We start from the raw sequence: 18,151 nt of genomic DNA on the forward strand, positions 1-18,151 counted from the left end.
AGCAGCTTGGTTTGAAGAAATCAACTGTGGGAGCAATTATTAGGAAATGGAAGACATACAAGACCACTGATAATCTCCCTCGATCTGGGGCTCCACGCAAGATCTCACCCCGTGGGGTCAAAATGATCACAAGAACGGTGAGCAAAAATCCCAGAACCACACGGGGGACCTAGTGAATGACCTGCAGAGAGCTGGGACCAAAGTAACAAAGCCAACCATCAGTAACACACTACGCCGCTAGGGACTCAAATCCTGCAGTGCAAGACGTGTCCCCCTGCTTAAGCCAGTACATGTCCAGGCCCGTCTGAAGTGCATTTGGATGATCCAGAAGAGGATTGGGAGAATGTCATATGGTCAGATGAAACCAAAATATAACTTTTTGGTAAAAACTCAACTCGTCATGTTTGGAGGACAAAGAATGCTGAGTTGCATCCAAAGAACACCATACCTACTGTGAAGCATGGGGTTGGAAACATCATGCTTTGGGGCTGTTTTTCTGCAAAGGGACCAGGACGACTGATCCGTGTAAAGGAAAGAATGAATGGGGCCATGTATCGTGAGATTTTGAGTGAAACCCTCCTTCCATCAGCAAGGGCATTGAAGATGAAACGTGGCTGGGTCTTTCAGCATGACAATGATCCCAAACACACCGCCCGGGCAACGAAGGAGTGGCTTCGTAAGAAGCATTTCAAGGTCCTGGAGTGGCCTAGCCAGTCTCCAGATCTCAACCCCATAGAAAATCTTTGGAGGGAGTTGAAAGTCTGTGTTGCCCAGCGACAGCCCCAAAACATCACTGCTCTAGAGGAGATCTGCATGGAGGAATGGGCCAAAATACCAGCAACAGTGTGTGAAAACCTTGTGAAGACTTACAGAAAACGTTTGACCTGTGTCATTGCCAACAAAGGGTATATAACAAAGTATTGAGAAACTTTTGTTATTGACCAAATACTTATTTTCCACCATCATATGCCAATAAATTTATTAAAAATCCTACAATGTGATTTTCTGGATTATTTTTTCTCATTTTGTCTGTCATAGTTGACGTGTACCTATGATGAAAATTATAGGCCTCTCTCATCTTTTTAAGTGGGAGAACTTGCACAATTGGTGGCTGACTAAATACTTTTTTTCCCCACTGTATATGGAGGCTTAAATATCCTGATCTAGTGAGATATACATGGTGGAGACTCAATCAAGCTAGTCGTCTTGACTTCTTTCTTATCTCATTCTCGTTGGCACCAAAAGTTTAAAAAGTGTTGATAGGGGACAGAATGCGGTCGGACCATCATATAATTGCCATATACATTACTCTTACTGAATTTCCACGTGGGCGAGGATATTGGAAATTTAATCAAAGCCTATTGGATGATAATTTATTTTTAATTAGGACAAAGGAATTTATAACTGACTTTTTCCGACATAACATAGGTACAGCAAATCCCCTTATTGTATGGGACACCTTTAAATGTGCCTTTAGAGGCCATGCAATTCAGTACTCATCTCGAAAACAAAAGCAATTTAGGTCAAAAGAGTTTATACTAACAAAGGAAATAGAAAGTCTAACAGAACAGACAGATGGCAATAAAAACTGTAACATATAGGCTCAGAATAAATTAGAGGAAAAACTAAAATAAATTGAGAAACTTATTCAAGAAAGATCAAGTGTAATATACACTGCTCAAAAAAATAAAGGGAACACTTAAACAACACAATGTAACTCCAAGTCAATCACACTTCTGTGAAATCAAACTGTCCACTTAGGAAGCAACACTGATTGACAATACATTTCACATGCTGTTGTGCAAATGGAATAGACAACAGGTGGAAATTATAGGCAATTAGCAAGACACCCCCAATAAAGGACTGTTTTTGCAGGTGGTGACCACAGACCACTTCTCAGTTCCTATGCTTCCTGGCTGATGTTTTGGTCTCTTTTGAATGCTGGCGGTGCTTTCACTCTAGTGGTAGCATGAGACGGAGTCTACAACCCACACAAGTGGCTCAGGTAGTGCAGCTCATCCAGGATGGCACATCAATGCGAGCTGTGGCAAGAAGGTTTGCTGTGTCTGTCAGCGTAGTGTCCAGAGCATGGAGGAGCTACCAGGAGACAGGCCAGTACATCAGGAGACGTGGAGGAGGCCGTAGGAGGGCAATAACCCAGCAGCAGGACCGCTACCTCCGCCTTTGTGCAAGGAGGAGCAGGAGGAGCACTGCCAGAGCCCTGCAAAATGACCTTCAGCAGGCCACAAATGTGCATGTGTCTGCTCAAACGGTCAGAAACAGACTCCATGAGGGTGGTATGAGGGCCCGACGTCCACAGGTGGGGGTTGTGCTTACAGCCCAACACCGTGCAAGACGTTTGGCATTTGTCAGAGAACACCATGATTGGCAAATTCGCCACTGGCGCCCTGTGCTCTTCACAGATGAAAGCAGGTTCACACTGAGCACATGTGACAGACGTGACAGAGTCTGGAGACGCCGTGGAGAACGTTCTGCTGCCTGCAACATCCTCCAGCATGACCGGTTTGGCGGTGGGTCAGTCATGGTGTGGGGTGGCATTTCTTTGGGAGGCCGCACAGCCCTCCATGTGCTCGCCAGAGGTAGCCTGACTGCCATTAGGTACCGAGATGAGATCCTCAGACCCCTTGTGAGACCATATGCTGGTGCGGTTGGCCCTGGGTTCCTCCTAATGCAAGACAATGCTAGACCTCATGTGGCTGGAATGTGTCAGCAGTTCCTGCAAGAGGAAGGCATTGATGCTATGGACCGCCCATTCCCCAGACCTGAATCCAATTGAGCACATCTGGGACATCATGTCTTGCTCCATCCACCAACGCCACGTTGCACCACAGACTGTCCAGGAGTTGGCGGATGCTTTAGTCCAGGTCTGGGAGGAGATCCCTCAGGAGACCATCCGACACCTCATCAGGAGCATGCTATGTAGTATACCAATAAAATGGTCTGATGGTGATGTGGATATACTCGGAATACATATCCCAAATATAAATGATCTCACTTCAATACATTTTAATAGAAAGTTAGCAAAAATAGATAAGATCTTGCTACCTTGGAAAGGTAAATACCTGTCAATTTGTGGAAAAATCACCCTTATTAATTCTTTAGTATTATCCCAGTTTACCTATTTGCTTATGGTCTTGCCTACGCCTAGCGAACAGTTTTTTAAATTATATGAGAAATAAATATTCCATTTTTTTTTGGAACGGCAAGCCAGACAAAATTAAACAGGCCTATTTATATAATGAATATGAATTCAGAGGACCGAAATTATTAAATATTAAAGCATTAGACCTATCACTAAAAGCTTCAGTCATACAAAAGTTATACTTATATCCGAACTGGTTCTCACGCAAATTAGTAAGATTGTCTCACCCAATGTTCAAGTATGGCCTTTTTCCCTTTATTCAGATTACAACCACTCATTTTCAGTTATTTGAAAAGGAAATCATCTCCCAAATATCACTATTTCTAAAACAAGCCATAGTAAGTTGGTTGCAATTTCAATTTAATCCTCCAGAAACGACAGAACAAATAATGCAACAAATATTGTGGTTAAATTCAAATATACTAATTGACAAAAAACCTTTTATTTTTTGACAAAATGTTTAAAAAAGGTATTATCTTCGTAAATGATATCATCGGTAGGACTGGTGGAGTTATGTCGCACATGCAGCTAACAAAAACATATGGAAATGTCTGCTCTACCCAAAATTACAACCAAATAATTGCAGCCTTACCGCAAAAATGGAAGAGGAAAGTGGAAGGGGAGAAAGTAAGGAACTTGTCTGTTGGCCTTGCATTAAAGAACATAATTGGTTAAGGAAAACTGTGATAAATAAAAAAAGTATATCTGTGTCATTTAAGGACCAAAGGATTGACAGCCGTCCCCTATAGATTGCAAATAGTTGGGAAGAGATTTTTGACGTAACGATCCCATGGCATAGTGTTTATGAACTGACACGCAAAACAACACCGGATTCAAAAATTAGAATCTTTCCATTTATATTATTACAGTGGGGAAAAAAAGTATTTAGTCAGCCACCAATTGTGCAAGTTCTCCCACTTAAAAAGATGAGAGAGGCCTGTAATTTTCATCATAGGTACACGTCAACTATGACAGACAAAATGAGAAAAAAAATCCTGAAAATCACATTGTAGGATTTTTAATGAATTTATTTGCAAATTATGGTGGAAAATAAGTATTTGGTCAATAACAAAAGTTTCTCAATACTTTGTTATATACCCTTTGTTGGCAATGACACAGGTCAAACGTTTTCTGTAAGTCTTCACAAGATTTTCACACACTGTTGCTGGTATTTTGGCCCATTCCTCCATGCATATCTCCTCTAGAGCAGTGATGTTTTGGGGCTGTCGCTGGGCAAGACGGACTTTCAACTCCCTCCAAAGATTTTCTATGTGGTTGAGATCTGGAGACTGGCTAGGCCACTCCAGGACCTTGAAATGCTTCTAACGAAGCCACTCCTTCGTTGCCCGGGCGGTGTGTTTGGGATCATTGTCATGCTGAAAGACCCAGCCACGTTTCATCTTCAATGCCCTTGCTGATGGAAGGAGGTTTTCACTCAAAATCTCACGATACATGGCCCCATTCATTCTTTCCTTTACACGGATCAGTCGTCCTGGTCCCTTTGCAGAAAAACAGCCCCAAAGCATGATGTTTCCACCCCCATGCTTCACAGTAGGTATGGTGTTCTTTGGATGCAACTCAGCATTCTTTGTCCTCCAAACACGATGAGTTGAGTTTTTACCAAAAAGTTATATTTTGGTTCCATCTGACCATATGACATTCTCCCAATCCTCTTCTGGATCATCCAAATGCACTCTAGCAAACTTCAGATGGGCCTGGACATGTACTGGCTTAAGCAGGGGGACACGTCTGGCACTGCAGGATTTGAGTCCCTGGCGGCGTAGTGTGTTACTGATGGTAGGCTTTGTTACTTTGGTCCCAGCTCTCTGCAGGTCATTCACTAGGTCCCCCCGTGTGGTTCTGGGATTTTTGCTCACCGTTCTTGTGATCATTTTGACCCCACGGGGTGAGATCTTGCGTGGAGCCCCAGATCGAGGGAGATTATCAGTGGTCTTGTATGTCTTCCATTTCCTAATAATTGCTCCCACAGTTGATTTCTTCAAACCAAGCTGCTTACCTATTGCAGATTCAGTCTTCCCAGCCTGGTGCAGGTCTACAATTTTGTTTCTGGTGTCCTTTGACAGCTCTTTGGTCTTGGCCATAGTGGAGTTTGGAGTGTGACTGTTTGAGGTTGTGGACAGGTGTCTTTTATACTGATAACACGTTCAAACAGGTGCCATTAATACAGGTAACAAGTGGAGGACAGAGGAGCCTCTTAAAGAAGAAGTTACAGGTCTGTGAGAGCCAGAAATCTTGCTTGTTTGTAGGTGACCAAATACTTATTTTCCACCATAATTTGCAAATAAATTCATTAAAAATCCTACAATGTGATTTTCTGGAGAAAATAATTCTCAATTTGTCTGTCATAGTTGACGTGTACCTATGATAAAAATTACAGGCCTCTCTCATCTTTTTACGTGGGAGAACTTGCACAATTGGTGGCTGACTAAATACTTTTTTTCCCCACTGTATATAAAATTCTTGCTACCAATAGAATGTTATTTATATGGGGGATACAATCTTCCCAGCTCTGCAGATTTTGCTGTGAAGAGACAGAATCATTAGATCATTTGTTTTGGTTCTGTCCATTTGTAGCTTGTTTTTGGACACAGGTCCAGGAATGGCTAAAGGATTGCAATATTTACCTGGAGCTAACCTTGCAGATAGCATTACTGGGTGATCTGAAAAGTCATAGTCAATCGATCAATAATATAATAATACTTTTAGCAAAAATGTTTATTTTTAATTCACAATCTGTAGAAGCAATGAGAATAGAAAGGTTCAGAACTTTTGTAAAACATCACAGTACAGTTGAAATATATATGGCAAATAGAAATCCTATATGGATGGTGTTAAGAGATAGATGGGAGGTGTTGAATGGAGTTGAAGGATGGGACTAATAACAAATAACAACAAATAATACCAAGATAACTAATAATGTAAGCATACTGTGTCCATAATAAGTATATAGGTTGTATGATGGGAGCTTTTGTGAAAGAGCACAGTTAGAAAGATATGGCATATAGAAGCAAACCGGATGGACATCATGAAAATGATCAGAGAGGTTGAGAGTAGAAGTTGAGGAGCAAAAACAAATAAAATAGAATTATTGTAAAATTGACTGTGTCCATAAAATGTAGATAGTAAGTATAAGCTGGAAGTAGAGGCCTAAGCATTGTTGTTCACTAATTTACCCCAAATAGGGAAAGGATGGCGGGGTTGAAAAGTAATAAAGGGGAGTATATATATAAAAAACATGGGGGATTGGAAGTGATGCAGACAATTACATTGATGGAAGTTACAATCTATCTGCAATATTAAGCTGATCTACCCCCAAAAATAAAAAATTAAAAATTAAAAAATAAACCTTGTCCAAGAGAGATTTACATGATTACCAAAACGTCACACCAGGGAAAGTCTACACAAACCACAGCCCTTATTTGAAGTGTTTCTAAAATCCCCAATGGGAAAAATGAATGGTGGAAAAACTATTGGAACCATTTCCCTGTTGTGACTGCTAGGTTTTATGGGTATTATGACACTGCCACTGTGGGGCTCTATGCCATGTGTACATACGAATACAATTGTTAAATTACGAGCCTTAATTGGTTTAGCCACGGAAAAATACCGGAACCTTTCCACTAGCCATGATTGGCTGAGATATTGGATGGGCTGGACATGCCGAGAGATGAGTTTGGATTGGTCTGCCATGTAGCATGCTTCTGTCTATAACATAAGCTCCTCAGTATGTGTGGATAATCCTTTTTACCGCAGCTTTTTTTGAAAGATATTATGAAGAACTGAAAAAGTGTTGCTACTGCTCTCAACATTGCTGCCCTGAAGTTAATAGCGCTATCGACAAAGTTTAGTGGAGAAAAGTTGTGTTGGACTACTTTCTGGAGGACGATCGTGGCATGCTGACACTCTCTGACTGAAAATAAATCACGATGAGGAAATCCCTGATTTAGGTAAAAACGTTTTAATTGAACGAGACATTGTAGAGTCTTGTGATGGGGAAGAAACGGCGATCAACAGTGTTGTCACGGAAGAAGTTGACCGAGTTTTGAAATCAGCGGAATGCCCGGTGGAAGCAGAGAGATGATTGACAAATGCAGAGAGAGTCGAAAAGAGAACACAGAAGGCTGTTGTATAAAACACCTGTCTCAGGATTACAACTAAGGACAACCATGGCATCCATGACAGAGAGGGAGAAGTGTTCATCCATGTATACGGGTAAGAGTCTAGCTACATTTTCAGATATCATATATTTCTAATTTTGTCAGAAAGTTGTTTTTATTGCAAGTTAAAGTGTACATTACATTTACATTTTAGTCATTTAGCAGATGCTCTTATCCAGAGCGACTTACAGTTAGTGAGTGCATACATTTTTTTCCATACTGTACCATTAGCTAGCGAGCTAACGTTAGCTGTCTGGCTCGCTAGCTAACGTTACGTGTATGATTTGTGCAGTAATATTATTTGTATATCATAAATACATTTCCATTGCTAGTTATAGCCTAATGTTCGCTATCTAGCTAACATTGAAACTAGTTGGTTAGCTTTAGCTACCTGCAGATTCATGCATTGTGTATGGTAGTATGAGTTGGGATTATGGTTCATTGTTTAGCTAGCTAGCTACATGTCTATACAAAAGGCTCCACTATGCAAGAAACCATTTCACTGTACCGTTTACACCTTCTGTATTCTGTGCATGTGACAAATACACTTTTTTTGTGATATATTATGTGATTACCAGAGACGGTAATGTGAAGAACAACATGACCTGCAGCAAAGTCAGATTAGGATATAGGCCAAAGACTAGATAAAGTGTATTTATGCTACTACTTTCACCACTTTTAGTCTTTCACCAATTTTAGTCTGTGGTTGTTTACTACACTACCTTACTCACTTTGTTTAGCACATGGCCTCACATGTCAGTCCTTAAAGAGATGGGTGGGGCTAAGGCTTAAGAGGGTGTGAACGATCCTTAATGGTTGTAGACAAAGGAGAACTCTCCAGTAGGTGAGGGCCCCGTGTAGCTCAGTTGGTAGAGCATGGCGCTTGCAACGCCAGTGTTGTGGGTTCGATTCCCACAGGCGGCCAGTATAAAAAAATTAATGTATGCACTCACTAACTGTAAGTCGCTCTGGATAAGAGCGTCTGCTAAATTACTCAAATGTAAATGTAGGTGTACCAAAACATTCACGGGCCATTTTCTCAAAAGTGGGGTTACAAATTTATCAGCTTTCAAAGCAGAATTACTTTCCCATTGTTCCTCAACTGCAGTGTACGATATACAATTTTCTAGCTCTGAGTCTCTACTTTTATCCAATGTAAAAAATACAATTTCAAATGTTTCTACATAGGACTGAATCCAGATGGTGGGTCACATACAGTGAGGGAAAAAAGTATTTGATCCCCTGCTTATTTTGTACGTTTGCCCACTGACAAAGACATGATCAGTCTATAATTTTAATGGTAGGTTTATTTGAACAGTGAGAGACAGAATAACAACAAAAAAATCCAGAAAAACGCATGTCAAAAATTTGATTAATTGATTTGCATTTTAATGAGGGAAATAAGTATTTGACCCCTCTGCAAAACATGACCTTAATGTGCTTCTTCTTGAGCCACTCCTTTGTTGCCTTGGCCGTGTGTTTTGGGTCATTGTCATGCTGGAATACCCATCCACTACCCATTTTCAATGCCCTGGCTGAGGGAAGGAGGTTCTCACCCAAGATTTGACGGTACATGGCCCCGTCCATCGTCCCTTTGATGCGGTGAAGTTGTCCTGTCCCCTTAGCAGAAAAACACCCCCAGAGCATAATGTTTCCACCTCCATGTTTGACGGTGGGGATGGTGTTTTGGGGTCATAGGCAGCATTCCTCCTCCTCCAAACACGGTGAGTTGAGTTGATGCCAAAGAGCTTGATTTTGGTCTCATCTGACCACAACACTTTCACCCAGTTCTCCTCTGAATCATTCAGATGTTCATTGGCAAACTTCAGATGGCCCTGTATATGTGCTTTCTTGAGCAGAGGGACCTTGCGGGCGCTGCAGGATTTCAGTCCTTCACGGCGTAGTGTGTTACCAATTGTTTTCTTGGTGACTATGGTTCCAGCTGCCTTGAGATCATTGACAAGATCCTCCCTTGTAGTTCTGGGCTGATTCCTCACCGTTCTCATGATCATTGCAACTCCACGAGGTGAGATCTTGCATGGAGCCCCAGGCAGAGGGAGATTGACAGTTATTTTGTGTTTCTTCCATTTGCGAATAATCGCACCAACTGTTATCACCTTCTCACCAAGCTGCTTGGCGATGGCCTTGTAGCCCATTCCAGCCTTGTGTAGGTCTACAATCTTGTCCCTGACATCCTTGGAGAGCTCTTTGGTCTTGGCCATGGTGGAGAGTTTGGAATTCTGTGGACAGGTGTCTTTTATACAGGTAACAAACTGAGATTAGGAGCACTCCCTTTAAGAGTGTGCTCCTAATCTAAACTCGTTACCTGTATAAAAGACACCTGGGAGCCAGAAATCTTTCTGATTGAGAGGGGATCAATTACTTATTTCCCTCATTAAAATGCAAATCAATTTATAACATTTTTGACATGCGTTTTTCTGGATTTTTGTTGTTGTTATTCTGTCTCTCACTGTTCAAATAAACCTACCATTATAATTATAGACTGATCATTTCTTTGTCAGTGGGCAAACGTACAAAATCAGCAGGGGATCAAATACTTTTTTCCCTCACTGTATATATTGCTGACACCAGACACAGATGAAAGGGGAAACATATAAGTATCTTTGCCATAGATGAATAGGGTAAACTTATAATTTAATTTTTTGACACCAGTAGAGTAGCTATCTAGCTATATAAACCACACCCCTCTGCAACCACAGCTTCTCCGATGTTGGTTACAATGCAATACTTATTTAAATTAGGTAACTGGTTTATTAAAATTAGAGTTAAGGTGATGTCACCTTGTCCCCTTAATAATGAATCCAAGTGTTTGACATGGGGGAGGGCACAAGTAACTTTATGATAAAATGTTATCAATGTACAAGCAAAAATCATTTTTCATACTTTGGTCTGGGTTCCTTCAAATATCATCCAATTTCATGAAAAATTTGATTTTCACTGTTTATGACCTTTAAAAAAAGTATGTTTTTAATGACAACATATTCACTTAGGATCTCACTTGGTGAAGTCCATAGCAGAAAAAGTGGATGAATGCAACAACAATGTCTCTGTCATTAACAAATACAGTCACGGGTGGTAACTATACAATTCACTCGAAAGGTAAGGTACTCTGAGAAATATTCAAATAAGGTTTTACACTAAGCAGTGTGTTAATTTAACACTGGTTCCAGTGTGTATATGGTCCCAATCTTTCAGTGTTGATTTAACACCGGAGAATTTGCTGTACACACACACACACACAAACACAGGTATGAAAGTGCTGAGTGATATGTGTGTGTGTGTATCTTTGAACCTCTATTCCACTTCACACACACTGCTTTTCATTTCCCCACTACTTAAATGCATCAGAGCATGTCCAAGTCCTTTTTTCTCCACTCTGTCAAGCGAATCAAAAGATATTCCAAGGACACTCAAAGCTTATGTGAGTATGAAACAATGTGCTTGTTGATTAGATATGGGATGGTCCTGAAGCGATTGAAGATTCAGAAAGGGTGCTCTACTTCTCTGTACTCTTTCTGTACACACACACACACACACACACCAGAGGAGGCTGGTGGGAGGGGTATACAGTGAGGGAAAAAAGTATTTGATACCCTGCTGATTTTGTACGTTTGCCCACTGACAAAGACATGATCAGTCTATAATTTAAATGGTAGGTTTATTTGAGCAGTGAGAGACAGAATAACAACAAATAAATCAAGATAAACGCATGTCAAAAATGTTATAAATTGATTTGCATTTTAATGAGGGAAATAAGTATTTGAGCCCTCTGCAAAACATGACTTAGCACTTGGTGGCAAAACCCTTGTTAGCAATCACAGAGGTCAGACGTTTCTTGTAGTTGGCCAACAGGTTTGCACAGATCTCAGGAGGGATTTTGTCCCACTCCTCTTTGCAGATCTTCTCCAAGTCATTAAGGTTTCGAGCCTGACGTTTGGCAACTTGAACCTTCAGCTCCCTCCACAGATGTTCTATGGGATTAAGGTCTGGAGACTGGCTAGGCCACTCCAGGACCTTGATGTGCTTCTTCTTGAGCCACTCCTTTGTTGCCTTGGCCGTGTGTTTTGGGTCATTGTCATGCTGGAATACCCATCCACGACCCATTTTCAATGCCCTGGCTGAGGGAAGGAGGTTCTCACCCAAGATTTGACAGTACATGGCCCCATCCATCGTCCCTTTGATGCGGTGAAGTTGTCCTGTCCCCTTAGCAGAAAAGCACCCCCAAAGCATAATGTTTCCACCTCCATGTTTGACGGTGGGGATGGTGTTCTTGGGGTCATAGGCAGTATTCCTCATCCTCCAAATACAGCGAGTTGAGTTGATGCCAAAGAGCTCGATTTTGGTCTCATCTGACCACAACACTTTCACCCAGTTCTCCTCTGAATCATTCAGATGTTCATTGGCAAACTTCCGACGGACCTGTATATGTGCTTTCTTGAGCAGGGGGACCTTGCGGGCGCTGCAGGATTTCAGTCCTTCACGGCGTAGTGTGTTACCAATTGTTTTCTTGGTGACTATGGTCCCAGCTGCCTTGAGATCATTGACAAGATACTCCCGTGTAGTTCTGGGCTGATTCCTCACCGTTCTCATGATCATTGCAACTCCACGAGGTGAGAACTTACATGGAGCCCCAGGCTGAGGGAGATTGACAGTTATTTTGTGTTTCTTCCATTTGCGAATAATCGCACCAACTGTTGTCACCTTCTCACCAAGCTGCTTGGCGATGGTGTTGTAGCCCATTCCAGCCTTGTGTAGGTCTACAATCTTGTCCCTGACATCCTTGGGGAGCTCTTTGGTCTTGGCCATGGTGGAGAGTTTGGAATCTGATTGATTGATTGCTTCTGTGGACAGGTGTCTTTTATACAGGTAACAAACTGAGATTAGGAGCACTCCCTTTAAGAGTGTGCTCCTAATCTCAGCTCGTTACCTGTATAAAAGACACCTGGGAGCCAGAAATCTTTCTGATTGAGAGGGGGTCAAATACTTATTTCCCTCATTAAAATGCAAATCAATTTATAACATTTTTGACATGCGTTTTTCTTAATTTTGTTGTTGTTATTCTGTCTCTCACTGTTCAAATAAACCTACCATTAAAATTATAGACTGATCATTTCTTTGTCAGTGGGCAAACGTACAAAATCAGCAGGGGATCAAATACTTTTTTCCCTCACTGTAGGAGGATGGGCTCATTATAATTACTGGAATGGAATCAAACACACGGAAACAATGTGTTTGACTCGTTCCATTTATTCCATTCCAGCCATTACACTGAGCCCATCCTCCTACATCTCATCCCACCAGCCTCCTCTGACACACACACATCCTCTCCTGTTGTCTCTCTCCTTTTCGTTCTTTCTCTCATAAACATACACTCTTTCCTTGTGTCTGGGGGATAAGTTGTGAAGGCCCTCTCTCTCTCTCTCTCTCTCTCTCTCTCTCTCTCTCTCTCTCTCTCTCTCTCTCTCTCTCTCTGCCTTCATTTGTTCTTCCTTTGTCTCTCGCTCATGAGTATGTTTTCTCCCCCCATTTCTCTCCCTCTCTCTCTGCAGGATCTCCACTGAGTCGCATTCTCCCAAGCTGCAGATCCGGAGCCACAGCTACCTGCGTGCGGTGAGTGAGGTTTCCATCAATAGAAGCCTGGACGGCTTGGACACGGCAGGGCTGCTGGCCTCGCCCAAATTCCGCTCGCGAAACGAGAGCTACATGAGAGCCATGAGCACCATCAGCCAGGTTGGTGCCCCTGGGGGCGCGTACTTCCCCCTGCTCCATCCCCTAACCGGCTCCTGTCCTTTCTTACTTCTAACGGCCGTGCAAGGGGGAGGAAAAACTCCAAACCAACCCCAAATCAATCATTGAACCAATCTCAAACCAACTCCAAACCAATCTCAAACCAACTCCAAACCAATCTCAAACCAACCCCAAATCAAACCCAATCCAACCCCAAACCAGCCCCTAATCAACTATCAAACAACCATCCAGCAACCATCCCATCTGAGCGGCTATTTAAACCAAACCATCTCCAAACATTCAGGTGTTGTTTCCTTCAGGTCAAATTTCCAGCGCTAATTAGACTAGAGGAAATACAGACCTCCTTTTCCTTGATCCCTCCATCATCCTGTCTGTCTGTTAATTCCTCCTCTGTAGACTCCAATAACGTAAAGAGAAATACTCAAATTGGGTCTTTCTCATTAGAGCTGAAACACTTTCATTTTCAACAGCCAGGAAACATGGACTACACTGCAGGAATGTCTTTAGTACTGAAGGCAGGTAAAGGGAGGACGGGCTCATTGTAATGGATGGAATGGAATAAATGGAATGGTATCAAACATATTGAAACCATGTGTTTGATACCGTTCCATTCACTTAATTCCAGCCATTACAATGAGTCTTTACTCCCACATCATATACCACTTGTCCTTAACAGATCAGCTAATTCCCAATGCTCTGTATCATGTAATACAGCACACGTAGCCTCCTGCTAGCATACAATACAACAGTACAACATATGCTTAATTTTCACAGCACACCTTGGAATAATGAGTGTGATTTATGTCTTGCGCCACAGTAATGCATCACAGCATTGTTTAAAACCATTTACTGCCATGTACACCGGCACACTTTATAAAGTAGGCCTTATACATCTGCTCATATATCCTTGTGCTAAGGAGCTGAGCAAAGAGACAAATCTGGAGGTACATTTACTCAAAAGCGTTTTGCTCTGTTGGTGTCATGGGTATTAGCCCAGGAATAAGATGTTACAGTGTGTGTGATGGAGAGTGAGTACTGGCCCTGTCCTCACTCATTTGGAGTGACCGGAGGATAGGCTCTGGCGATGTGGCCCCAGGGCCCACAGGGAGAGGCACAGAGCCCTCAGGCATCCCAGCCTCCCTCCCTGCTCCAGATCCAGTCTAGCGCACACACACACACACAACACACACACACACAACACACACACACTGTTCTTCAGTAAGAGGCAGGCAGCAGGGGTAACAGCCCAGGCGAACCAGCCATCACTCAGCCCAGTGACATCTACAAAAAGCACAGCCAGCATGCAGTGTACAGGAAGATAACGGGAAAGCGCTCAGCCTCACCTGTGTGTGTGTGTGCATATGAGTAACTGAGAGAGAGAGGGTGTGTCTTAGAGAGTGTATATGAGTGGTCAAACCGTAGCCTTAGACTGAATGACAAAAGTCCCAGAAGCCTTAGTGCTTATATTCAATCAGCCAATCAAATGTATTTCTAAAGTCCTTTTTACATCAGCAGTTGTCACAAAATGCTTGTACAGAAACTGAGCCTAAAACCCAAGAGAGCAAGCAATGCAGATGTAGAAGCACGGTGGCTAGGAAAAACTCCCTAGCAACCTAGAGGTGTGGCCAGTCCTCTTCTGGCTGTGCCGGGTGGAGATTATAAGAGTGCATGGCCATTAAGGCAAGATCGTTCTTCAAGATATTCAAACGTTCATAGATGACCACCAGGGTCAAATAATAATCACAGTGGATGTAGAGGGTGCAACAGGTCAGCACCTCAGGAGTACATGTCAGTTGGCTTTTCATAGTCTAGCATTCAGAGGACGAGACAGTCCAAACCCCCAGTCACAATTCTCCCACTTACCCAACATCTGCCATACTAGGGAAGTCGAATGAACGGGCTGCTGCACAGCGCCTGGTTAAATTGTGCGTAAGATAATTTTATATATATATATATACACTACCGTTCAAAAGTTTGGGGTCACTTAGAAATGTCCTTGTTTTCGAAAGAAAATCATTTTTTTTGGCCCATTAAAATAACATCAAATTGATCAGAAATACAGTGTAGACATTGTTAATGTTGTAAATGGCTATTGGAGCTGGAAACGGCAGATTTTTTTATGGAATATCTACATAGGCGTAAAGAGGCCCATTTTCAGCAACCATCAGTCCTGTGTTCCAATGGCAGGTTGTGTTTGCTAATCCAAGTTGATCATTTTAAAAGGCTAATTGATCATTAGAAAACCCTTTTGCAATTATGTTAGCACAGCTGAAAACAGTTGTGCTGATTAAAGAAGCAATAAAACTGGCCTTCTTGAGACTAGTTGAGTATCTGGAGCATCAGCAATTGTGGGTTCGATTACAGGCTCAAAATGGCCAGAAACAAATAACTTTCTTCTGAAACTCGTCAGTCTATTCTTGTTCTGAGAAATGAAGGCTATTCTATGCGAGAAATTGCCAAGAAACTGAAGATCTCGTACAACGCTGTGTACTACTCCCTTCACAGAACAGCGCAAACTGGCTCTAACCAGAATAGAAAGAGGAGTGGGAGGCCCCACTGAGCAAGAGGACAAATACACGAGTGTCTAATTTGAGAAACAGGCACACAAGCCTAAGATCACCATGCGCAATGCCAAGCGTCGGCTGGAGTGGTGTTGTGGCAGTTGGACTCTGGAGCAGTGGAAACGCTTTCTCTGGAGTGATGAATCCAATCAAATGAAATAAAATGTTATTTGTCACATGCGCTGAATACAACAGGTGTAGACCTTACAGTGAAATGCTTACTTACAAGCCCTTAAACAACAATGCAGTTTTAAGAAAGAATACCAAAAAATATCATACAATTTAAAAAATAACAAAAATAAAAACACTCAAAAACATTTGGAATGAGATGTTCGACGAGCAGGTGTCCACATACTTTTGGTGTTGTAGTGTATTTATTATATTATAGAAAAAATCTGTTTGCTTCATTTACTAGCATTCTACACTTTAAAATATTTCTGTATATTTTACAGTAACTTACTGGCAGCACTTGGCCAGTAAGTTACTGTAATTTATTTTACAGTACAGCTACTGTAATGGATTTTACAGTAAACAATTTTACGGTACTAACATTTTTACTGTAATCAAATTTACAGTATATTACTGGAATTACCCATGCAGCGACAATTACCCAGTGCTCTTTGCAAGTTTTCATTTTTACGTTTAAATGTTGGTTATTTAGCTGGCGCTCCTGTTCTTAGCAACTTACAGTCAGTGCATTGAACCAAGGTAAAAATAAATAACACGCCACAGTCATAGCAAGTGAAACACTTCTGTAACCATTACTGAACAGGTTGTTGTAGTTAAGGATACATTGATCTTCTAAGTAATTGTAATTACAACAAAACATATTATGCTATATCTGACTATCTCGGGATAGTGCCAATACAATACTGAAATGTTCAAATATTAACTTGACGCCAAAGCAAAAGGGGTTATTAAACTGTAAGACAATTATTTCTACAGTATTTTACTGTAATTAAAAGGGATTAAATCAAGCAGGCTGGCTATATGTATATGTGTGTGTATATATATGTATGTATATTACAGCATATTAATGAATACTTGGTGTTTTATATCACTTGCACTTCTAGAGGCCTAAACAAAGACTTCCAAACTGGCCATGATTACAGGGCAAAACAGATAAAAATGGTCATGGTTAAATATTCAACCGTTAAAAGGTCCTGGATAGTTATTCTGATTCCCATGTAAAATAGCCTTTTTTGTTACTAAAATATCACCCATAATATTTGTTTTGGATAGAAATGTTCCAAATTTTAGAAAATGTACTTTTCTTCTCATGGCTAACTACCAGGAAGTTTAAAAAGACAGGCTGAGTGGGCAGGGAGCTTATATTCATGAGCTCACCTTGACTTACAGCTCTTTGAAAAGCCTATGTCAAGCAACTTGGATGCAGTGATCAGTGTTGCAGTAAAATCATCTCAAGTACATTTGATGATACACAAAGCAACTCAAACAACATTGAAATTGCATCAATTATATAATTTTAGTTATACAGTACTTGTGATACAGTACTTATTTTTATTTGATATTATGGTGGTCTGCAAACAAATGTTATAGATAAATGCCGCCACCTACTGTATTGCCTGTGTATCAGCCTACTATTCTATGAATTCATTACACTGTAAAAAGAAAAAAAGAAAAGAAAAAAAAAGAAAATGCCCTAGAACTAACCCTACACCCATTAAAAACCTCACCACTATTCCACGACTTTGGCCCTATCTGATTCTACACCATGCCAGCAGCCTGGGAGGATGGGACACTATCATTCAAAACACCTTGTAACTCTTCTGCAGTAAAATCTCATACACCCAAGTACTTCTCTGCAGCTGCCACCACAACAGCTATCCTCTGTGATTTATGTTTCATTCCTACGGTACAGTTGACAACCATGGCCATGAACGCCAAAAAACGAACTTTAATGAAGCGCGTGTTATCCCTATCACTCTCTATTAACCTCTATTGATCCTATTAGGATCCCTCACCCTGTACCAATATGTGAGCGGGCCTGGAGCTGAGCGTGCCCAATTTGACTGAAGCGCGGAGTGAGATTGCCAAAGGCTGGAGCGTCAGCCTTCTCGCCCGTTCCAATGTCGCTCCAGTAGCGCTCACTTCACGAGCTCAGGGCATGCCCATGCCAGCATGCATTTGTAGTCTACTTGTGTGCTGCTATAGCCCCTTGCTTTAGCTACTGTCATGGAGTTCAATAAATGTTTTCATAAAGAAACTGATAAAACACACAGGTGCGAAATCAAGGTGACTTACAAAGATGAGGACCAAGAGGAAGAGAGGGAGTGCGGTGATGAGGCCTGGCATATTCCCACTTTCAAGGAGCTTTCTGTTTTGATTGGGTTATATTGCCTAAAAACCTTTAGGAGTACCTATAGATTTTTTTAAAAAACAACTCTGCATCTCTGCCCAGCCTGGCAAGAGTGGCCAAAGGGGTGTTTAGCATCCCCAGTGGCTCTGCAGGGGTGGAG

At 41.6% G+C, this 18,151-nt stretch overlaps 1 protein-coding gene across 1 annotated transcript in view; it reads left to right on the forward strand.

The window, feature by feature from the left end:
* Positions 1-18,151, forward strand: part of LOC121549554 (disks large-associated protein 1-like) — a 176,323-nt gene that overhangs the window by 85,792 nt on the left and 72,380 nt on the right. Inside the window, exon 4 of the mRNA XM_041861352.2 lies at positions 12,912-13,092. Within this exon, the coding sequence (XP_041717286.1) occupies positions 12,912-13,092 (181 nt within the window). The remainder of the gene's footprint in view (positions 1-12,911; positions 13,093-18,151) is intronic.

This window comes from Coregonus clupeaformis, chromosome 34 (assembly GCF_020615455.1).
Source record: "Coregonus clupeaformis isolate EN_2021a chromosome 34, ASM2061545v1, whole genome shotgun sequence".
NCBI classification, from domain to species: domain Eukaryota; kingdom Metazoa; phylum Chordata; class Actinopteri; order Salmoniformes; family Salmonidae; genus Coregonus; species Coregonus clupeaformis.